Genomic DNA, 24,716 nt, shown 5'->3' on the forward strand with positions numbered 1-24,716 from the left:
CACAGCTTTCTCCACAAGTCTTTTCCTATACAACACTGATATATCTTACTGAGTAGTTCTGAACTTCGGCTGAGAATTACTATGAGAAGGAAAAAGAAATCATATTTTTTTACGCCTGTCATTTGATGGAAAATATTCCCAAGAGTTAGAATAGCAAGTAATATTTTATAAAAATGTTTCAGTTTAAAGGAAAATCACGCATTTAAAGGTGCAGTTTTTCTGCTGTGGGATTTTTAACCTATTGACTTTGTACACGTTTTCAAGCCACCATTTTTATAACTTGGCGATCTGGAATCATCATCAAAGTTACAGCCAAGGAAGACCCTCATACAAAAATTATGCCAAGACTTTGACGTCATGATGACGTCATCATCAAGTGATTTATTATGGATTCATGAATAATTAATTTTTCTCATAGACTTTGTACACAGCTTTATCCACAAGTCTTTTCCTATACAACACTGATATATCTTACTGACTAGTTCTGAACTTCGGCCGAGAATTACTATGAGAAGGAAAAAGAAATTGTATTTTTTACATTTGCCATTTGATTGAAAATATTCCCAAGAGTCAGAATAGCAAGTAATATTTTATAAAAATGTTTCAGTTTAAAGGCAAATCACGTATTTAAAGGTGCAGTTTTTCTGCTGTGGGATTTTTAACCCATTGACTTTGTACACGTTTTCAAGCCACCATTTTTATAACTTGGCGATCTGGAATCGTCATCAAAGTTACAGCCAAGGAAGACCCTCATACAAAAATTATGCCAAGACAATGACGTCACGATGACGTCATCACCTATTTTTTTTATTGATTTTTGAAAATTTACGTACATATTGTGAAGTCTTATATCTACAGAAATGTAAGTCCGACTGGGTTGAAAATTGGTATGTGGCTATACCAGGATGTGTTATAGATTAAAAATGAGGTGACGTCATGATGACATCATCCTGAGATTTTATATGAATATTTATTTTTTTGGAGGCTTTTAGCCATATCTCCCGAACGCAACATGCAAAATGCAAAATTCTTCTTTGCGTTTGGTCTGTTATTTAATAGCTATTCGCACAAAACTTGAAAAATGTGTGACGTCATCATGACGTCATCAAAATGCGATTTTTCAAAACTCATATAAGGAAAGGTCCAATTGTCATGAAACTTGGTGGGTAGGTAGTTAATCAGACTAGTATGCAAAGTTCAAAGTGACGTCACGATGACGTCATCAAAAAATTAAAAAATATTTGTCGATTTTCAGAGTGCCTTTTCTACTCTTTGCCAGTAATTTATTTAGATCACTCTTTGTCCAAGCAAAGACCTTGTACACACGCACATACATCGTATTGCCGAGGTCAAATCGTGTCCACAGTGACCGTTTTAGCCGATTTTCGGCTAACTTTGACAGATTTTATGTTCATGCATATTCAGGGCATATTATTGATTAAAAAAAATCGTAATGCGGAAAAGCCCTATGTTCTGTTGCAAACAGACATAGACCTCTAGTTTTTAGCTGTTTCGGTTACAACCGAAACAGCTCTTGTTTTCGTTAAAGTTTTTTTTTTTCTTTTTTTTTTTTTTTTTTCTTTTTTTTTTTTTTCTTTTTCTCTTTCAGACTCTTCTTCCTAGGGTTTGTACACGTTTTTTCTTCAGCAAGGGCACTTTGGCACTTTCTTAAATTGCATCAACCTCAGACTTGGCACCCACTTAGACCACCATCCACAGATGGTCCTAGAAGAAATTCGTAATCATGACGTCATCAAGTGTCAAGTTACGTAACATTAAAGGTGCATTTTTTGTCCATAGGGTTTGTACACGTTCTTTTCTCCATAGGGTTTGTACACGTTCTTTTCTCCATAGGTTTTGTACACGTTCTTTTCTCCATAGAGTTTGTTCACGTTCTTTTCTCCATAGAGTTTGTACACGTTCTTTTCTCCATAGAGTTTGTACACGTTCTTTTCTCCTTAGGGTTTGTACACGTTCTTTTCTCCATAGGCATTGTGCACGTTGTTTTCTCCATAGGCTTTGTACCCATGGGGTCGGACAACTCGACCGTTATCCAACTTGACATTTTGACAGCGTGTGCGTGCATGCCTAGCCGCCCTACAGCTGGCCAGGTCCCCGCGCACTCTACGCGGTACAGTCATGATGCCACAGATTTATGCGGCTTACGTAAATGTGACAAACTTGTAGTTGGGTATGTGAGTTGGGATAATCATGATTTATCAGAGATTAACAACTTTAAAGAATTTCTTAAATGTTAATGTGGGATTTTTGGGGATTTGTTCAAGTGCGCCACGTTAGGAACACTGGAAAGAATTCCATATAAGCCTCCACCTCTATGGGCCATGACAGGAAAAGTATTTTTAAAGAAAATCTTGATTTTTTCCCCTCCTAAATTTCCGTTTCTTCGTCAGATTTACAACTTTTGGTACTGTTCAAGTCATATCTAGGAAAATAACTGGAGTCCGTATATGGAATTCTTTCCAAGACGTCATTAAATTTAATTCCTTTCTCGTCTGCTCAGTACTATTGGTATGTTCACTCCCAACATGAATCATGTTACTGTTAAAGTTGTTTGCTGCCCTCTAGTGTTTCCTGTGACGAAATGCCCAAAAATGTTCGTGACGTGCAACTGCATTGGTCCGGCACTCATGGCCATAGCCAGGACAATACATGTAAGGCCAAAATCACAGATCGACACAAGCAAAATGACACGCAGGCCAAATTTCATGACAGGCCACTCCGTGTTGGAGGTTAGCCATGGCTTTTAGGGGGCTGGATACAAACAGGATTACATGTTTTCTTCAGCTAATAATTATATTTTGGCAGTTTGCTAAAGCTGATCGCATTAGATTTAACAACACCACACACTGATGGCTCAAAAACAATTTTCGCCACAATGACGTACGTACCATTGTACAGTATCACCTGACGGCTATAGTTCTCAAGATTCTCTATCTCTAGGACGTACCAGTCCGATTGGGTTCAAAGCTGGTACGCAAGTATTCCAGGGTGTGTTATGAGTACAAAACCACATTATACGTCATGATCACACCATGATGATGCCTTCATGACGTCATCGCATACCATGTGACCAAACATTCAAGTTATAGTATTTATTATATTTCACACCATTTATCTCTGAAAGTGCTAGTTCCATTGGCTTCGAACTTGGATTTGCTTCAAACGTTATCACGTCATGTGCCGTCATTAAAGGAATAATTGTCAGGGCCTATATTGTATGGTATTTGTATAAGTAGAGATTCCATTCGCATGTAACTAATGTACGTATCAAATATCTATGAAATTTGAGGTGATGTCGTCATGTCATCAACACACGTCACAGCCGAAACAGCTTGCGTTTGTCCACAAACGCATACCTCTAGTTTGTTTTTTTTCTCCTTTTTCAGACTTTTTCCCATAGGTTTAACACACGTTTCTTCTGGCAGTCCACTTTGCCACTTTTATAAATCCGATTGATTTCAGACTTGGTACATACTGAGACCACCAACCACAGATGGTCCTAGAAGAAATTTGTGATCGTGACGTCATCAGGTGTCAGGTTACGTCACATTAAAGATGCATTTTTCCCCATATGTTTTGTACACGTTTTAAAACACTCCAGTTTGGCATCTTCGTAAATCCGATCGACTTTAAACTTAATTTATAATTAGACTACCACCCACAAATGGTCCTAGAAGAAATTCGAGATCGTGACGTCATCAAGAGTCAGGTTACGTCACATTAAAGATGCTTATTTCCCCATAGGGTTTGTACATGTTTTAAAACGCTCCATTTCGGCACTGTCGTAAATCTGATCGACGTTACACTTGGTACACACTTAGACCATCACCCACAAATGGTCCTTGAAGAAATTCATGATCATGACGTCATCAGGTGTCACGTTACTTCACATTAAAGATGCACATTTTCCCCATAGGTTTTGTACACGTTTTAAAACGCTTCACTTTTGGCACTTTCGTAAATTTGATCGACTTTATACTTGGTACACACTTAGACAACCACCCACAGATGGTCCTAGAAGAAATTCGTGATCGTGACGTCATCAGGTGTTTGGTTACATCACATTAAAGATGCATTTTTCCACATAGGGTTTGTACACGTTTTAAAACACTCTACTTTGGCACTTTTGTAAATTATGCGATTGACGTTAGACCTGGTACACACTTAGACTACCACCTACAGATAATCCTAGAAGAAATTCGTGATCGTACCAATGCCGAGATGGGTTATAGATGAAATTTCATGTGATGTCATCATCAAATGTCACGTGACGTCCCTTAAAGGGGCATTTTGTTCTTTATAGGCCTATACAGACCTATACGTTCGATTTGGTTATAACTTGACATGTACGTATAATGTGCTGTTATAGATGACATTTACAGTGACATCACGGATTGTTCATCACGTGCACAGATTATTTCGAATATCCGAAACAGCTTGTGTTTGTCCACAAACACATTTCTAGTTCTTTTTTTTTTTTTTCTTTTTCAGTCAATTCGCCCATAGGGTTTGTACACATTTGCCTTCTACCATGCCACTTTGGCACTTTTGTAAATCTGATCGACTTCAGACTTGGTACATACTTAGACAATCATCCACAGAGGGTCCTAGCAGAAAATTGTCATCATGACGTCATCAGGTGTCAAGTTGGGTAACATTAAAGGGGATTTTTTTGTCCATAGGGTTTGTACACATTCTTTTCTCCATAGGGTTTGTACACGTTCTTTTCTCCATAGGGTTTGTACACGTTCTTTTCTCCATAGGGTTTGTACACGTTCTTTTCTCCATAGGGTTTGTACACGTTCTTTTCTTCATAGGGTTTGTACACGTTCTTTTCTCCATAGGGTTTGTACACGTTCTTTTCTCCATAGGGTTTGTACACGTTCTTTTCTTCATAGGGTTGATATTGGGATCTGTTATATTTGATAATATAGGTGAAATCATAGTGACTTTATTTGCTGTCATGTGAGGGCACCCTTGACTTTGCATCATTTCCATCCCCATGGCTCCAGATGTATGCTTACGATTTGGTTGAAACTTTGTATTCACACAAACTTGGATTAGTTATACTGTACACTGTATACCAGAATTTAGGTCAAGATGACGTCATGACATCGTTACATATCATCTGAGGTCACATTAAAGGGGGTATGTCTGAGACGTATAGCTATAGAACAATAGGTCCAATTTTGGTGGTGCCTTTTTTTCTGCGATATCTCCATGATTTGATTACATGTCGCGTGATGTGTCGTTAAAATGGAGGATTTCCATCTGATTTGGTTGTTACTTGATATGTACCGAAATTGGGGTGTGGTATAGATTAAAATTCAACTGACATCATAATGTCAACTCGTTGGAAGTGATGTCACATTAAAGGGACATTTTTTTTCTGAGGCCAATAATGTCTGAACTATACGTCGGATTGGGTTTTGACCTGCTATAAACATGTAAGTAGGCCTACATTGTATACCAGGATGTAAGATGTACAAAAAATTAAGAAATTTGATAATGATGTCGTGAAATGTTCAGATTTGAAAATTTGTCTTTTCTTCTTTTCGCTTTTTTCGCTTTGATTTTGGTTGTATTCTTGTCAGACCTCGCACACAACTGTGGCACTGTTAAAGTTGTTTGCTGCCCTAGTGTTTTAAATGATCTACCTATAATGAAACGTTCAAGATTGTCAGGATTATATTTCGAGGGGCAAAATTACATACAATCTGAGGAATCAATGTGTGCAGTTAAAAGGAGACAGTCATGTGACGAATGCAGGGGGCGTGGATAAAAGGATATCATCAGAGAAGGGCAAAACTGGATACCAATTAAGTGATGATTTGGGCAGTCATATACATGTAGGCTGATAACGTTTTTAAAAAAATCAGATGTGCTTAGTAAACTACATGTAAAGAATACAATATTCACATAGAAGCACCCCCCCCCCCCCCCCCCCCCCCCCCCATCGCACAACCATGCCCATTGCCTACCATGTGGGAAAAAAATCATCCTTTGCCATTCAAGTGTCAATAAAAATGATTTCACACTATTTTTCATTTGTTTACCAGGTAGTTTGCTTTACATAATCACTCTTAGAATCAGAGACATGTGTCCTGAATTACAAAATCTTACACAAGTCAGATGTAACTCGGACACCAAAATTGGACCCTAAATTTATGGAATCACCCACCTACGCTTTGCACGCGCACCCGTTCCCAAACGCAAAGAAAAGAGGACTGCGCCCACATTGAACCACGTGGATTTAGGACGTCTGACATAAATCAACTTCACACACTTGGCACACACGGCAAAAACTTGGAATCCCCACACAAAGGTTCTGGGTTCGATAGCCGCCGATGGCCACGTCAATCTTTTTCATTCAAAGACAGAAAAAACACCGAAACAGCTCGGTGTTTGTTTACCTACAAACACAACGTCCGTCTAGATTTTTAGCTGTTTCGGCAATTCAGCCGAAACAGCTCTTGTTTTCGTCAAGATTTTTTTTTTTTTTAGCTGTTTCGGTGTACACACCGAAACAGCTCTTGTTTTCGTTAAGATTTTTTTTTTTCTTTTTTTTTCTTTTTAGCTGTTTCGGTGACACACCGAAACAGCTCTTGTTTTCGTTAAGATTTTTTTTCTTTCTTTTTTTAGCTGTTTCGGTGACACACCGAAACTGCTCTTGTTTTCGTTAAGATTTTTTTTTTTCTTTTTAGCTGTTTCGGTGTACACGCCGAAACAGCTCTTGTTTTTGTTATTTTTAGTTTTTCTCTTTTTTCTTTTTCCACTTTTTTTCTCATAGGATAACACGTGTTTTCGTCCTACAAGTCACTTTTGGCTTTTTTTCAAATCCGATCGACTTCAAACCTGGCACACAGTTAGACCACCATCTGAAGATGTGCGCCGAATCATGACGTCATCATGACGTCATCACGTGTCACGTGACGTCATCCTACAAGAGCATACTTTAAGGCCCTATATCTACAGAACCGGAAGTCCGATTTGGTTCAAACTTGGTATGCAAGTATTCCGGGACGTGTTATAGACGAAAATTGCAGTGACGTCATGATGACGTCATCGTGTGATTTTATATGAATTATTCAATTTTTGGACCTTTTACTCATATCTCATAAACGGAATGTGGTAAATTCGAAATTCTTTTTGTAACAGGTTTGTTAGGTCATAGATAGATGCACACAATTTTGTAAAATGTGTGACGTCATCATGACGTCATCATAAACATGATTTTTTGATTCACATATAAGGGTATGTCCGATCGTTATGAAACTCAGTGGGTAGGTAGGTATGGATAACAGCATTCAAAATCTGAAGTGTCGTCATCATGACGTCATCATCTGATTTTTAATGAATTTTTCAAATTTTAATATTTTCTTCAAATATTGCAAAAATTATATAAAATACGGTCCGATCGACTTCAAACGTGGCACACACTTAAACAACCATCTGAAGATGTATGCCGAATCATGACGTCATCCGGACGTCATCACGTGTCACATGACATCATCCTAAAAGTGCATACTTTAAGGCCATATATCTACAGAACCGGAGGTCCAATTGGGTTCAAACTTGGTATGCAAGTATTCCGGGACGTGTTATAGACGAAAATTGCAGTGACGTCACGATGACGTCTTCATGTGATTTTATATAAATTATGCAATTTTTGGACCTTTTACTCAAATCTCATCAATGGAACATGGTAAATTCAAAATTAATTTTGTAACATGTTCGGTAGGTGAAAGATAGATGCACAAAATTTCATAAAATGTGTGACGTCATCATGACGTCATCAAAAACGTGATTTTGTGATTCACATATAAGGGAATGTCTGATCGTTCTGAAACTTGGTGGGTAGGAAGGTATAGATAAAGGCATTCGTATTCTGAAGTGACGTCATCATGACGTCATCGTCTGATTTTTTTATGAAATTTTCAAATTTCAATATTTTCTTCAAATTTTGCAAAGATTATATAAAATACGGTCAGATCGACTCCGAAACAGCTATGTGATTGTTCACAATCAGAGGTCTAGTTTTTTTTTCTTCTCCTTTTTCAGACTTTTTCTCCATAGGTTTAACACACCTTTCTTCTACCAATCCACTTTGCCACTTTTTTAAATCCAATTGATTTCAGACTTGGTACATACTTAGACCACCACCCACAGATGGTCCTAGAAGAAATTTGTGATCGTGACGTCATCAGGTGTCAGGTTACGTCACATTAAAGATGCATATTTGCCCATATGTTTTGTACACGTTTTAAAACACTCCAGTTTGGCATCTTCGTACATCCGATCGACTTTAAACTTAATTCATACCTAGACCACCACCCACAGATGGTCCTAGACGAAATTCGTGATCGTGACGTCATCAAGAGTCAGGTTACGTCACATTAAAGATGCATTTTTCCCCATAGGGTTTGTACATGTATTAAAACGCTCCATTTCGGCACTTTCGTAAATCCGATCGACGTTACACTTGGTACACACTTAGACCATCACCCACAAATAGTCCTTGAAGAAATTCGTGATTGTGACGTCATCAGGTGTCACGTTACTTCACATTAAAGATGCACATTTTCCCCATAGGTTTTGTACACGTTTTAAAACGCTTCACTTTTTGGCACTTTCGTAAATCCGATCGACTTTATACTTGGTACACACTTAGACCACCACCCACAGATGGTCCAAGAAGAAATTTGTGATCGTGGCATCATCAGGTGTTGGGTTACTTCACATTAAAGATGCACATTTTCCCCATAGGTTTTGTACACGTTTTTCTTCAAACCATAGGGCAGAGTTGTAATGACTCGAGTCAATGACTCGACTCGAGTCCGACTCGAGTCACATTTTTTGGCGACTCGACTCGACTCGAGTCCCGACGGGTAAATGACTCGACTCGACTCGAGTCACTGCGAGCAAATGACTCGACTCGACTCGAGTCCCTCATCAGAATGACTCGACTCGACTCGAGGAAGGCTAATAAGACTCGAGTCCCAAAATAAAAGCATAACTTAATTGCGAAAAATATTTGCAATGACTTACGCTGCGCCGTTCGCGTTGCCAGTTTTTGTTCACGTCACGTTAATGTTCGCGAATAATGTACGTTTATATACAGCGGCAGTCTGTTTCCTTCCTCCATAATGAAACAACAAACATACACCGTGTCGCGGACTCCCACCTTGTGGTTCTATAGCATGTAATGCTAAACCCGGAACCAGACTTAAAACGCATTTCTCACTCCGTGGTTTCATCATTGGTTTCGGGCGATTTTGAAGTTCTTGGTGGAACGCTGGCTAAATTCATGTCCCGATTTCACACAAAAAAATGGATACGGACGGGCCCACCTTTAAATAATCAGAAACAGTTTTGTATAATGCAATTAGGTTTTAACATTGTCAGCGATCAGCGTCTAACAAAATCTAGACCCGAAGCCAAACCAGTTATAAGACTGAAGTTTCACATCTTCTTATCTGTGACGTGGCTAGCAATGGAAACTGTTGGTTGGGTACCATACAGCATACTTCATGTCTTTGGATTTCCGTAATAGACTGGTGCCTTGTATTCTTTCTCTCTTGTGTTTGTTGCTTTTTATTGTAATTTTGTGTTCAAATATTTGTGACTCGAATTGACTCGAGCTAAATACTTGACTCGACTCGACTCGACTCGACCACACTCTGTGACTCGACTCGACTCGACTCGACCTTGTTGACCTAATGACTCGACTCGACTCGAGTCACTTCTTTAAAATGACTCGACTCGACTCGAGTCACAAAAATCAGTGACTCGTTACAACTCTGCCATAGGGTTTGTACATGTATTAAAACGCTCCATTTTCGGCACTTTCGTAAATTTGATCGACTTTATACTTGGTACACACTTAGACCACTACCCATAGATGGTCCTAGAAGAAATTCGTCATCGTGGCGTCATGAGGTGTCAGGTTACATCACATTAAAGATGCATTGTCTCCCTATTGGTTTTGTACACGTTTTTCTTCAAACTGAACTTCGGAAGTACAAGTCTGATTGGGTTAAAAATTGGTATGCATATTCACATGGATGTGTTATAGATGGAAATTGAAGTGACATCATCATCAAATGTCATGTGAAGTCCCTTAAAGGGGCATTCTATTCTTTTATAGGTCTATATCTACAGAACTAAAATGTTCGATTTGGTTGTAACTTGACATGTTATCATGTGCTGTTATAGATGACATTTATAGCGATGTCACTGATTGTACATCCCGTGCTCAGAGTATTTCAAATATCCGAAACAGCTTGTGTTTGTCCACAAACACATTTCTAGTTTTTTTTTTTTACCTTTTTTTTTTGGGGGGGGGCTTCAAATGTTGGCTGATGACTGCAAATGGTGCCCGACTAAACTTAGTGCAAATATATGGGAGTCCAGAGAGGCCACATAAAGCTTATTCTCGATCAAAACCCCATCTAAAAACACGTTAAAATTGTGCAGCAGCAGGATTCCAGTCAAACCAGTGAGTTTGGCGGTTTTGAGACATCATCTTGTATTGAAAAAAAAACTTTTTCATTTTGCCGACGCGCATGGCTACGGCGACGCGTGCGCATACCAGAAACCGGAGACTTTTTTTTTTTGGCCTAAACATACCAAGACATTTCATGACTATAAGTCAAAGGGTTTTGGAATCATGGCTAATTGATTAATCATATGCACCAGTGGTAATTCTGCTTTGTGTACACTACGTATTAGGGGAAATTCAGTTTTCACTGGAAAATTTATGCTTGTGGTATCAAAAGATGCGCAAGACTCGAGGCTAAAAAAGTAAGGCTATCGTGGAATAAGATTGGAGGGGGGGGGGGTGGCGGATTCCTCCCCGGCCCTCTTACTAGTTTTAGGGTTAAAACGTATGGCCGAATGGTTTACAATTTCTTCATGTGTTGTTTTCCAAACTTACTCGGGCAGTGCCTCTTATCGTTGCACCACTGCACCTCTCTGCTCTCTCCGACGCACGGGTTCCCCTCAAATTGTGGGCTGGGCGAATCGCACTCACGAAACCTGGCCATTGTGTCACCGCAGGTGGCGCTACACTCACTCCACAGAGACCACTCGCCCCATTGACCGTGCACTGGAAATGGAAGAAAAATGGGGCTGTCAAAAAATGCTCGCTTTTATCATAATCGACATTGTAAAAAGTAGACCCCATACATTCTCACGTAGTTTCTTTTCAGGCCAACAATTTAATATGTGAGTTGTGACTTTTTATCCGTGATAACATTTTGAGCCGTGCGTGTGACGATTTCGTAACTGAATGGGTGTGGACTCCTAAATACCCCGCGCCCTAAGCGTTGAAAATGCGATAACTTGCTATATGAGACACTTGTGCAATAATTCAAAAATGAAAATACTCATACAATTAATAATAAAGAAGAATAAAAGACTGGTTCCTGTTCCTTCTTTCCATATCTATAGCGTAATATGAAGACACTGGAAACCAGTCTTTTTATTCTCTCTCAGCAAACCACCCATTCAGTTCCGGTATGAATTCGCAAAATGTAAACGGTTGAAGAGCGTGCGTGAACCAGAACTTTTCGCAAGTGCAAAGTCTTGGCTTGCACTTGAAGAAGAACAAAGTACTTTTCGGAAATTCGGACAATCATTTTAGGCGCAATTTCGTGTATAACACACACACACACACAACCTAAAGGTTTTTTTATGAATCCCTTTGGTGTTTATCTTCATTTTGCCGTAAATACAAGTCAACCTAACCCGAAAATGCCTCTAAACCTGTTTTCCAGAGAGGGGGAAACATTGTGTGGACGTGGGCAAGTCCACACAACGTCGCTGCTACCTGTTTGATGTAAACATCACTTGCTCGGAAGTCCACAAAGTGAATGTAATGCTTGAACACATGTTTTACTATACTCATGAGAACCTGATCCTTTCCTTCTTTTGTTCCCTTTTGTTTGTACTCTTACTCTTTCTCGACAGCTCCCATAAGGTTTGTACACGAAATTCTCCAGGGCCAGGGCTCAGGTCCTCGGGCCCATTGAAATCGCACACACCCCACTGTCCCAAGTCCTGGATAACCAACCCACACATAACAAGGGAAACTTGTACCTCAGTTGTCTTTTGTTTAATCAAAAGGGACTCTGAGACATTTGAGTGATCTTACTGGAGGCGCACATGCGCAGTTGGAATCCCAAAACTTCTATTGCATGCAACTGCGCATGTGTCACAGGCACGAGGGCAAGCTAATCAACAATGAGAGATACAGTACAACGTTCAGTTGTAAAATCACAGCAACAGGTCCAATTCTTTACCGGGGCATATAATGCCAGCGTTGCAGTCTCGATGCTCAACTCTGTCCCCTGAACACTGAAAGTTGTCGTCGGGATTATCGGGGGAGGGTCTACAAACTCGCCTTCTCTCTTCAAATCCCGCACCGCACGTGACAGAACATGGCTGCCCGTCACGCCACCTTCCCCATACGCCTTCAACTGTTAAAACCATTAAAATGAAATGAACAACGCTTAAACATAAAGATATCATGCTTTGTATTACATTACGCTTTCTACTGGGAGCTTGGTGGTTCTTGTCCCCACTTTGCTCCAGTTTGAAAGCGCACATGAAAACAAAACGTGACGTCTGAAATTGCAGTAACATTGAGGTTTCTGCCTGAAATGACATCACACTTTTGCTCATGAATATGGAAATATACATTAGCATCAAACCCCCCCCCAAAAAAAGGCACCGCCCCCTTCAGATCTTGGCCATCGAGTGACGAAAAATTACGAAACTCGGTACATGCATGAATCAACTAAATATAAACATACCAAGACATTTCATGACTATAAGTCAAAAGGTTTTGGAATTATGGCTAATTAATTATTCATATGCACCAGTGGTAATTCTGCTTTGTGTACACTACGTATTTGGGGAAATTCAGTTTTCACTGGAAAATGTATGCTTGTGGTATCAAAAGATGCGCAAGACCCGAGGCTAAAAAAGTGAGGACAAAATTTTGCAAGGGTATCGTGGAATAAGTTTGGAGGGGGGGGGGGGGGTTGGCGGATTCCTCCCCGGCCCTCTTACTAGTTTTAGGGTTAAAACGTATGGCCGAATGGTTTACAATTTCTTCATGTGTTGTTTTCCAAACTTACTCGGGCAGTGCCTCTTATCGTTGCACCACTGCACCTCTCTGCTCTCTCCGACGCACGGGTTCCCCCCAAATTGTGGGCGGGGCGAATCGCACTCACGAAACCTGGCCATTGTGTCACCGCAGGTGGCGCTACACTCACTCCACAGAGACCACTCGCCCCATTGACCGTGCACTGGAAATGGAAGGAAAATGGGGCTGTCAAAAAATGCTCGCTTTTATCATAATCGACACTGTAAAAAGTAGACCCCATACATTCTCACGTAGTTTCTTTTCAGGCCAACAATTTAATATGTGAGTTGTGACTTTTTATCCGTGATAACATTTTGAGCCGTGCGTGTGACGATTTCGTAACTGAATGGGTGTGGACTCGTAAATACCCCGCGCCCTCAGCGTTGAAAATGCGATAACTTGCTATATGAGACACTTGTGCAATAATTCAAAAATGAAAATACTCATACAATAAATAATAAAGAAGAATAAAAGACTGGTTCCTGTTCCTTCTTTCCATATCTATAGCGTAATATGAAGACACTGGAAACCAGTCTTTTTTATTCTCTCTCAGCAAACCACCCATTCAGTTCCGGTAAGAATTCGCAAAATGTAAACGGTTGAAGAGCGTGCGTGAACCAGAACTCTTCGCAAGTGCAAAGTCTTGGCTTGCACTTGAAGAAGAACAAAGGACTTTTCGGAAGTTCGGACAATCATTTTAGGAGCAATTTCGTGTATAACACACACACAGACACATGCACGTTACATACCTAGTGTGGACATTCTTTTGTTTTCGTGTAGTTAAGAAAAACCTGTGAAAAAAACTCATTTTACTCACACTGAGAAAACTCTTTCAACCCAATTTTTTTTTTTATGAATCCCTTTGGTGTTTCTCTTCATTTTGCCGCAAATACAAGTAAACCTAACCCGAAAATGGGGAGTGTGTGGCCTAGTGGTAAGGGTTCGTGATCAGAGGGTCCGGGGTTCAAATCCAGCCGCTGGCCATATATTGTGTCCTTGGGCAAGGCACTTCACCCCCACTTGCCCCTCTCCACCCAGGAGTATAAATAGGTACTGGCATTAGCTGGGGAGTAACCTGCGATGGACTGGCATCCCATTCCGGGGGAGTAGAAATATTCTCAGTCGTTTCATGCCAAGGAAACCGGAGATAAACACCGGCCTGATGAACCGCGACAGACTTTACTTTTTTAACCCGAAAATGCCTCTAAACCTGTTTTTTTCCAGAGAGGGGGAAACATTGTGTGGACGTGGGCAAGTCCACACAACGTCGCTGCTACCTGTTTGATGTAAACATAATTTGCTCGGAAGTCCACAAAGTGAATGTAATGCTTGAACACATGTTTTACTATACTCATGAGAGCCTGATCCTTTCCTTCGTTTGTTCCCTTTTGTTTGTACTCTTACTTTTTCTCGACAGCTCCCATAAGGTTTGTACACGAAATTCTCCAGGGCCAGGGCCCAGGTCCTCGGTCCCATTGAAATCGCACACACCCCACTGTCCCAAGTCCTGGATAACCAACCCACACATAACAAGGGAAACTTGTACCTCAGTTGTCTTTTGTTTAATCAAAAGGGACTCTGAGACATTTGAGTGATCTTACTGGAGGCGCACATGCGCAGTTGGAATCCCTAAACTTCTATTGCATGCAACTGCGCATGTGTCACAGACACGAGGGCAAGCTAATCAACAATGAGAGATACAGTACAACGTTCAGTTGTAAAATCACAGCAACAGGTCCAATTCTTTACCGGGGCATATAATGCCAGCGTTGCAGTCTCGATGCTCAACTCTGTCCCCTGAACACTGAAAGTTGTCGTCGGGATTATCGGGGGAGGGTCTACAAACTCGCCTTCTCTCTTCAAATCCCGCACCGCACGTGACAGAACATGGCTGCCCGTCACGCCACCTTCCCCATACGCCTTCAACTGTTAAAACCATTAAAATGAAATGAACAACACTTAAACATAAAGATATCATGCTTTGTATTACATTACGCTTTCTACTGGGAGCTTGGTGGTTCTTGTCCCCACTTTGCTCCAGTTTGAAAGCGCACATGCAAACAAAACGTGACGTCATTATGACGCAAATAAATTGCCAGATAAATTACTTTAAAATATTTCACTAAATATAACAACGAGGCTGAAACTATCTCAAGTCAAGGGCGGATCCAGAACACAATTTTTTTGGGGGGCCAAAAAAAAAATTTGTTCCCCAAAAAAGTGGGCCAAAAAAATTTTGGATTCTAGATGCTCTGTGGTGCCATCTGAGGCAATTTCTGACCACTTTAACCAATGTATTTTTGAGGAAAAGATGGTGGTGTACTCATTGCCTGCCTTTATTGCGATGTCACATAAAAAATATTACAAAAATTGGTTTCGTTTTGGGGGGGCCATGGCCCCCTTTGGCCCCCCCCCCTGGATCCGCCCTTGTCTCAAGTTCTATTCTAATTCTGGAAATCTCCATGGTTCTAAAAATCTATAGGCACTGCAGAAAACCACGACCCGTTTCACCCGTTCACCATAGATTTTCCACTGCACTCAGTCATGCTTCTTAACTAAAATAGAAAGCAATGTGAAACTGTAATCTGTTGTGCCCATAGATATCATGCTTTCAAGACTGGTTTCAAGTCAAATCTGATGACAGTTTTAAAGAGGGCTTATTTGAGATATGGCAGACAAAATTGAGGGCGCTGTTTGAGCTGGGTAAAGTCTTTGTATTTACCCAAACCAAATAGCGCCCTCGTACGTCCCGCCATATCTGTAATTACGCTCAGAGAAGTTTCTACCACCATTGTTAAGTTATGGCGTATAATTACTGTACAAAATTCCAATTATTTGCGGTTTAGAGGCGCAAAAGAAACTCAAAAATAAAGGCCTATTCAGAGGGTTAAAGACGCCCAAAAGGAAGCAAAGTAGAATGTTTTGTCGTTCAAATTAAACATACAAATTGAATATTCGTAGAGGAGACCAATAAATGGAATTTGTTGGAAGGCATTGACAGTACATTATTTAAGCGTTAAAGTTGGTACGGTATATACGTGCTTTTTTAAAATTTCGATTTTCTTTCCGAACGAAATTTAAAGGAATATAAATCATGTTACAAATAAATTTGCTTATTTGTATTTGTAGGCCTTAACACAGTTTTAAAAATTGGTTTTAAATGGCGAGCTCCAGTTCAGAAATTGCGCATTTTATTCAGAACGAATTAGGAGCGTCCCGCTCTTAATTCAGAAGTTGGAATTAATAACTGATTACTTGTCATGGACCGATTTTTTTTCGTGCGATGTCTCATTGCAAAGCTCATAACTAATGTTGTTCTAGAAAATGATCAATTCAATTTGAAAATCTATTTTTCAAGGTGCTACACCCAAAAAGCACGTTTAGTCGTATACACCAACTTTAAATGAAAACCTCCTGGATTCTTCATGGGTTTCTTCAAAAATTTAGCCACAGGTGCATAACATGGGTGAATTCGTTAACATTTGTGGATCATAAAGAAACGGCACAATATGCTGGATAAGGGAATACAGGCAAAAGGAAGGATCACGTACCCGAATTTTGGTCTTCCTCGTATTCAGCAACCTGCTGGACAACCTGCGGTGCCTGCACCTCCACTGGCCCCGGTACTTCACACGCCGCAACGCACCTCTTCCCGCTGATCTTTTTGGACCAACCCTCGGCGCCCAGCAGGCAGCACGCCTCTCTCGTGGCCACGGGGGCACCGTCGGGGCCCGGTAACCTCTCCACCAGTTGCTGGCACTTACCCCGTGAGCCGCGCGGGTCACGATACCGGAAACAGTAACCGTCTTGTGCTAATTATGTCAGAGAAGATTTTTGAAAAACAAAAATGGTTTATCGTCAGAAAATATGCTGTAATATATTGAAGAGTACATGTATATGGTTGAATATCCATTGCTTAATCTATTTCACTCGAAATAAATAATCGGCTAAATCTGTTGAGAATTGAAATTATTATTATTATCCATCTCTTATATGATGAAGAATCGACTTCGACTGAAGTGTTTCCGTTTCAAAGTATTTCAATTTAAACTTACGATTGTTTTCACTCTAAACAGTCCAAGTCCCTAGTTTCACTACCTAAAAATTGGAGATAACTCTAAATAATGCGAAATCTAATTGTTAGTTGTCCTTACAGTTTTAGACCCACAAACAGTTTTTGAAATCTTTAAAAACGAACACCCCCCAAAAGCAGTCAATTTAACGATTAATGTCTTAAAGTTTGTTAGAAATGTGATTTATTTCAACAGCAAAATAGAGTTTAAACTTTGAACCTGATTTTGATTTTCTCAAAATATTTCAGCATCAACTCAATGATATTCAAGTTATAGACAAACCAGATATGCTGCACCAATCACAGTAAATTTAGATATACATGTACATGTAGCTGAAACATGTGCGATTTTTGTAAAGGACTGTGGGGTCAGTGAGGATGAAATGTGGGTATTGTCTGGAATGACACGGATCAGGATTTCCTTAAACATGACGATATCCTTATTATTTGGAAACACAACAACCTACCATCGGTTAAAAAAACCCGATATCCAACGATTGTGAAAGATTTCTCCCTGACCCTGTATAAACACAGCCAGAGCTCTTTGACCTGACAACATTTTGACATGATTTAAAGGTATAGTGTATAGTCCATCATTTGTAATTTGAGCATTTTGTTCGTTTGAAGCAACAAAATTGTCAAAATCTAATATATAATGAAGGGTGCTGAACAACTAATCTGATGAAGTTTCAACTCAGCTTCAGCTGTATATTTCGAGAAAAACAACATTCTATGATCTCGATTTCAAATCAAAAGTTGCTGAATCATGTTTTGAATTGGGCCCGAATTCAGCGTCCGAGATACGTTCTCAATGAGCCGATTGCAGCTACGCGATATAGCAACCCCGCGCATGTGGGTCGTGTCAACGCTTATGCGCGCTTCGCCGAATAAAAAAAAACGAACTGCTAACGGAAAATTCCACCGTTGGAAAGGCCTTCTTTCGTCGATTTCTTCAAAATGACAGCTTGCCAGAAAGACTAATTTCACAGGGAGTTTAGTCCCCTTACTATCTTTCAACCAAGTATGTTTTGCAACAATAATTACGCCAGTTACTTTTTGGATAGCTGCAAATGATGGACTCTGGCATTAAGGAGGAATAGGGCCTACACAAAATTGCAAGAGCACCGAAGTTTTCCTATGTATTCCGGTTCATGCGCCAACGCGCTAACCAGTGCGTGAAACGGAACAAAGATGAGATAACACTTCCAGTACGCTAACAGACCCATCCCCAACCTCGTTCCCCATGGGTACGATCTCGCTGCGCCATGTTGTTTCCCGTCATGACTCGCGCGATCTTAACCCCTGGAATTGTCAGCATCGTTTACGTGTACATCACGGCCAGGGGTTAGTGTAAGGAATGCGTCCGTGGAGTCGAGGCTGGCCGATCCCAACCTTGTCCCCAGTGCTTACTTTATTTCCAACCTCGTTTCCAATAGTACGCCCTGGATAGGAAACTTTCTTCCTGTATCCTGATTCGATATTACAACTTGCTAGTAATGGATTTTTATCGTGTAGTTGTAATTTCCAACGCGCATTACGTGTTTTCACGATTATTGTAATTATAATGTCCACGCATTCTCAATTATACTCCTTTTCTTTTCAGTTTGCTCATATTAATATGAAATGTGATACTGCATATTGGCATATTGAGTATTTTCACTTCCCCAAAAAACCCATTTTTATAACTCACGGTGCGACGAATAGATGCTGTTTTACCCCAGACACCGCATACAAAAACAAAAGCTAATGTAACGTACATGCAGGCACCAGACTATTTCTCATTTGCATACATGTTCAAAAATCTTGCACTTGCAAATGATCCAATACCAGGGTGAGAGAGCAGGTAGTGGTGGGCGCGTACTGCTCGACACCCTGGGACTCGACACCCACCGGGTGATCTGACCAATCATAGCCGTGATTTATGTCGGACATGCGTTCACGCCCGCATGACGCTCCCGGCTGGAAGATGACGTATGAGCACGTGAGGGGGGGGGGGGCATATTACTTGATCGGCCTATTCTTTCCTTCTCAATCTTTGAGTCAACAAAGTGTAATGAACTTGTAATCTGCGCACGGAATCCTCTAGAACAAAAGTGGAGCTGAAATTCAATAAGTTAAAAAAAAATTAGGATTGTGGATAAAATTATGTTCTGACGTTTTCATTCTCAGTGTTATTGATTGGCCATTGCACGTTCGCCGTCATAATACTGCATTATTATGCATATTAAATCCGCGCACGCGCGCAAACCGAACCAGGGTCCACCAACTTCATACGGAGTGCCGTGCTCAAAATTCCGCGCTCGTACCTCATTTTAATATGATAGATTTTCGTTTTGACAATGCTACTGTCTAGAGATGAACACTACGAAAACCTACGGTCTTCTAGTAAAACAAATTGATAATGAATGAAAACACCAAATCTTGTTTGAAACCCAGCGTGTGAATGGATGTGTTACGCATCACTATGTAACAGCTGAACCAACAAGGAACTTCCTTGCAGGATCCTTGCTTAGGAATAAATTAGGAAATACGTATTGATTTGGCATGTGGTCCAAATAGCATAGTGCCAAGTCGATCATGAAAGGGTCAATGCAAAAGAAACATGTTTTTTTATGGATCTTTTAATCACACCCTTTTGTATTATTCACCATTCATAAATACCTCAGACAGTTTAGCCATTCCTATTGGTCGAGAGCCAGTCACGTGGCCGGTATTAAACGGACGATAAAGACATGGCTAGCTGGTCTTAAACACTTTTCCAGTGTCACAACAAAATGTGGACTCCTAAAAATCCAGTGCCTCTTAACGTTTCATTGGTTGAACGTTCACAATCCTCACGTAGGCATGCGCAACACTACAAGCGAGACAGAATTTTATAGTTCTAAATTCAAAACGCAACGCCCCAGGTGCGTTCTGCGTGACATCGCGCAGAACATGCTACGCGCGCGTCAATCTCCATAAAAGGGTTGTTTACATCTTACTCGCCAGCTGGACACTCCATTATTTTGCTAGAGGGATGTTTCAAAAAGCATGAAGTGAACTTGTTGAACAAAATCGGGATTTTTTGAACGAATTATTTGATATTTTTTTACGAATAAGGTATTTATGAATGGGAATAAATATGTGCTCGGTCGGTATTTATCACTCTGTTTAATACCGCTTAGAGTCTGGGTGCTGATAATTACCCTCGCCTCCGGCTCGGGTAATTATCAGCACCCAGACTCTAAGCGGTATTAAACAGAGGGATAAAAACCTCTCGAGCACACATTTATTCCCTTATTAGTTCTAGTCTTTATTTAGTGTTTCTTTGTATGCCGATTTCTATCATGAAAAAATCATACATGCATTTTCACTGTATTCTCTAACAGTGGGCTATTAGTTTAACATCAAACTCTCAACCGTGCCGTATTGAAGTCGAAAAAAAGAGCAAAACACTGGGTTGAAAGAACCAGTCAGGATCGTAAAGCCCGGTTCATACTTCATGCGAAAGCATGTGCGAAGCGAAATTCATGTCGTCAACAATGGTGGACGCGCTTCGAATGTATTGTTGACGTCACGTATTTCGCTTCGCTTTCGCTCTCGCGTGAAGTATGAACCGGGCTTAAGGCGGTCACTGTGGAGTATTAAAGGTACTGTCTGTGACAGTCGTATACGCCTAAGTCGGCCACAATGGCGTAAACCAGATAATCCGTAAATGCATGTCAGCAATAATACCCAAACGCTGACGATTTACGCAACATTTCCTTAAGCACCAAGTTATCTTGTTCCTTAAATTAAAGCGTCCAATAATTCGATCCTACAACCTGGTTATTCTAGCTGCACGAAAAGTTCCGTTTTGTGAGGGCTCCGATTTTCAACGGAAATTTACGGAAGCATAAAGTGACCATTTGAGTGCCCTTGACAAAATTTAAAGAAAAAAAACCACCCAAATTGATCCTCACTCTTCACTCTTTGCTACAAGAGGGTAGACCAAATAATGTGATCTTTATCCAACTGGAGTTTTGAATCTTCAGGCCCACCGAAATATAAAAACAAATGTTGCTTCGTGTTCTGCTTTTACGATGTTACAATATACAACTTCGACTTACCGGTGTCTGCCAACTTGCCGCACACAATCAGGCAAGCCACCACGGTGGCCACAAACCGAGTCATGTTTTAGTTCTGTACGGACTGAAGTTGATCACCTAACTAATGCTGTACTACTACTAGCACGGGTGCCAATTAAACACTACAGCTCTGCCGGATTTTGGTGGTGCTTCTATACCAGGAAGTCATGCAAGTGTTTGATAATTAGTGGTAGGATTCTGATTTGGTAGCGATTGTGACGTGTACTTGCGTTTTACGCGCCAGAGTACGAGAGTTCAAGGAAAGAATGGAATTATGATGGTGCTCGACCCTACAGTGTTTTTTTTTTCTCAAGTCATTGGTGCTTAAATTAATAAGGGTGAATGCTCACCATTTTCCCTGGCCGTGTGAGTGTTCCAGATTTTTTTTTCAGACGATTAAGGCATAAGCTCATATTTCAGGCGTTTCAATTGGCCGCTTGTTTGGACTGGTACCTTTGGCGCCACTGCAAGGACGGGGCTAAAACAATTTTGGTCTCTCAAAAACTTGGTCCAAAAATAACGGCGTGGGGTTCGGGCCCCTTTTAAGGGCTCTGATTTTTTGGAGATTCTAGATGCTCTGTGGTGCGATCTGAGGCAATTTCTGACCATTTCAACCTTTTTTTAAAGGAAAAGATGGCGGTGTTCGCAGTGCCAGCCTTTATTGTGACATCACTGGGTTCCCCCTTTTTATTGGGGGGGGGGGGGGCATGACCCCCATTGCCTCCTGGATCCGCCCTTGCGCCACTGACGTGTTCTCTGACGTTAAGGTGAGAAAACGACATACATGTACATGTACTCTTTATTTCCCCAAACCTCGGCCTCGTTCCAAGCCACGACTGGGAGATTGAAGGTCTAGTCCTGAGGCAACCTCGTCCCCAGGGTGTCAAGCAGGACGCGCCCACCACTTTCTGCTCTCTCACCATGGTATTGGATCATTTGCATGTGCAAGATTTTTGAACACGTAGAAAAATGAAGAGTAGTCTGGTGCCTGCCTGTGCGTTACATTAGCGTTTGTTTTTGTATGCGGTGCCTGGGGTAAAAACAGCATCAATTCGTGGCGCCGTGAGTTATGAAAACACGATTTTTTTTTGGAAGTTAAAATAATACAATCTGGCCCGCCAATCTGATATAAATCCATTGCGGTACCGAATCAAGAAACAGAAATACAGTTTCCTATCCAGGGCTTACTATTGGAAACGAGGTTGGAAATATAGTAAGCACTGGGGACGAGGTTGAGTCTTGAGGCACCCCTGCCTAATGTAGGTCCATGTTCTGCCTTCAAAAACATGACATCCTACGATATGAAGCCTGAGTATTTGGGGTGTGTTCAGTTGGTTTGAACCATAGAGCTATATTAAAGGGCCTATAGTCCATCATTTGTAATTTGTGCATTTTGTTCGTTTGAAGCAACAAACTGCTCAAAATCTAAAGAAGAATACTGGTCTCTTCTAGTGACTTAGTCACTGTCCATAGTTCACTGTTGTATAGAAATACAGATGCTATGAAGGCGCGGAATGTTTTGAGTTTCGTGTTGTTAGAGATTACATCACTGTTGAAGACATTCCTGAATTTGTTGAAAGATACCATCAAAAGTATTTTCCTCCTGGCAATATCTTGCCCAGTGTCGAGTAAAGATCCCAAGTATTTGCATTTCTTCCAACTGGTGTTGTTTCCGTTTCTACTGATGTGGTGTTTCTCTGTCTTAGACATGTTTACTGTGAGGTTTCGCTCTTTTAGTACCTCAGGTGCCTTCCTCTCCACAGTTGCTATCGGTTGGATATTGTTACTTGCCCAAGTGATGTCAAAACCCCATCTCAAAGTATACTGGTGGGCAAATAGCATAGCTGTGGTTCTCGAGTTCCACAGGAAGGGATTGGGACTGTGTCTGCGTGCAGTAACTGTGATCCTGAAGAGTGAATGGTGTCTCGGGTGTTTCCGGGCCAAGTTGTCTCAGTGCTTTTGCCAGGTATAGAGTGAAGAGAATGGGACTGAGGCAGTCTCCCCGAGGCACGCCGATGTTGGTTTTGAAGGGCTTTCCCAAGACAGTTCCCACTCTGACTTGTAATCGAACGTCTCTAAGCCAGTAAGTGGAGTTCGTCTTGCTCTGGTATCTCTTTGCGATCTTCAAAGAGAACACTACTCTCCTCACCGAGTCAAAAGCCTTTGACATGTCGAGCAGCAGTAGGTGAAGTTCATAGCTGTCGGCTGCGATGGCCTTCTCTGCTAAGATCTTTAAAGCTACAGGCCATCATTTGCAGCCATGCGAAAAGTAACTGGCCTAATTATTGTTGAAAAACATACTTGGTTGAAAGATAGTAAGGGGACTAAACTCCCTGTGAAATTATTCTTTCTACAGGTGAGCTGTCATTTTGAAGTAATCAGCGAAAGAAGGCCTTTCCAACGGTGCGTCTTAAGACGCACTGTAGGAAAATTTAAATTAGTAGTTCGTTTTGTTATTCGGCGAAGCGCCTGCAAGCATTGGCACGACGCACACGCGCGCTCGGTTGCTATAATTCGTCGGATCAGTGCGCGACATCGCGTATAGCTGAAATCGCCTCAGTGAGAACGCGTCTCGGACGCTGAATTCAGGCCCAATTCAAAACATGATTCAGCAACTTAAGTTTGAAATTGAGATCCTAGAATGCTGTTTTTCTCGGAATATACAGCTGAAGATGAGTTGAAACTTCATCAGGTTAGTTGTTCAGTATCCTTTATTAGATTTTGAACACTTTTGTTGCTTCAAACGAACAAAATGCACAAATTACAAATGATGGACTATATTTTTAAGGCAAAGACCTGCTCAGTGGTGCCTCTGCCGTGTCGATAGGCTGCTTGAGAAGCTGGTATGTGGTCGTCTAATCTGTCGGCGATTCTCTTCGTCAAACTGGCTATTACTAGAGTGCTAACTCCTCATTCTTGCGCGCGGAGACGCTTTGAAGCCGTTCTGGGAGCAGACATTTTTGAATTATGTGTGTGTTTGTAGAACACAATCAAAATAGATGGATTGAATTTTAAAAGTGTACTCTAAATTCAACGTGCAAGTAGAAGATACGCAAACAACTTAAGCGCGTCATGACGGCTCAAAAAAACGTCACAGCGAAAAGCATCTGCAGCGGAGGGACGCGCACACGCTGCGCTGTTTGCGTAGAGCAAAATGAAAAGCCCCAGCCTCGACTCCAGGGGCGTGTGCTCGTTCCTTACACTAACCCCTGGCTGTGATGATGACGTAAATGACGCTGAATGGCTATTCACAGCGTACTGCGCGGGCATTTCGAAGATTACACGCCGGGCGCGCCCATAATAGTATAGGCTGTTGTGTACTTTTGCATTTTTTTTTGCTAAAGAAGGAATTTTTGTCATTTTTGAA

At 41.0% G+C, this 24,716-nt stretch overlaps 1 protein-coding gene across 1 annotated transcript in view; it reads right to left on the reverse strand.

Moving 5' to 3' along the window:
* LOC119726759 (coadhesin-like) overlaps positions 1–21,817 on the reverse strand; it is a 43,078-nt gene extending 21,261 nt beyond the window's left edge. The window contains exons 1-6 of the mRNA XM_038198601.1: positions 21,332–21,817; positions 16,723–16,983; positions 14,921–15,097; positions 13,164–13,334; positions 12,324–12,500; positions 10,958–11,128 (exon numbers count right to left, since the gene is read on the reverse strand). Coding sequence (XP_038054529.1) covers positions 10,958–11,128; positions 12,324–12,500; positions 13,164–13,334; positions 14,921–15,097; positions 16,723–16,983; positions 21,332–21,395 — 1,021 coding nt within the window. The 5' untranslated portion in view covers positions 21,396–21,817. The remainder of the gene's footprint in view (positions 1–10,957; positions 11,129–12,323; positions 12,501–13,163; positions 13,335–14,920; positions 15,098–16,722; positions 16,984–21,331) is intronic.
* Positions 21,818–24,716: the final 2,899 nt, after the last annotated feature.

The sequence above is a fragment of the Patiria miniata genome, unplaced genomic scaffold (genome assembly GCF_015706575.1).
Source record: "Patiria miniata isolate m_02_andy unplaced genomic scaffold, ASM1570657v1 HiC_scaffold_2, whole genome shotgun sequence".
Taxonomy (NCBI): domain Eukaryota; kingdom Metazoa; phylum Echinodermata; class Asteroidea; order Valvatida; family Asterinidae; genus Patiria; species Patiria miniata.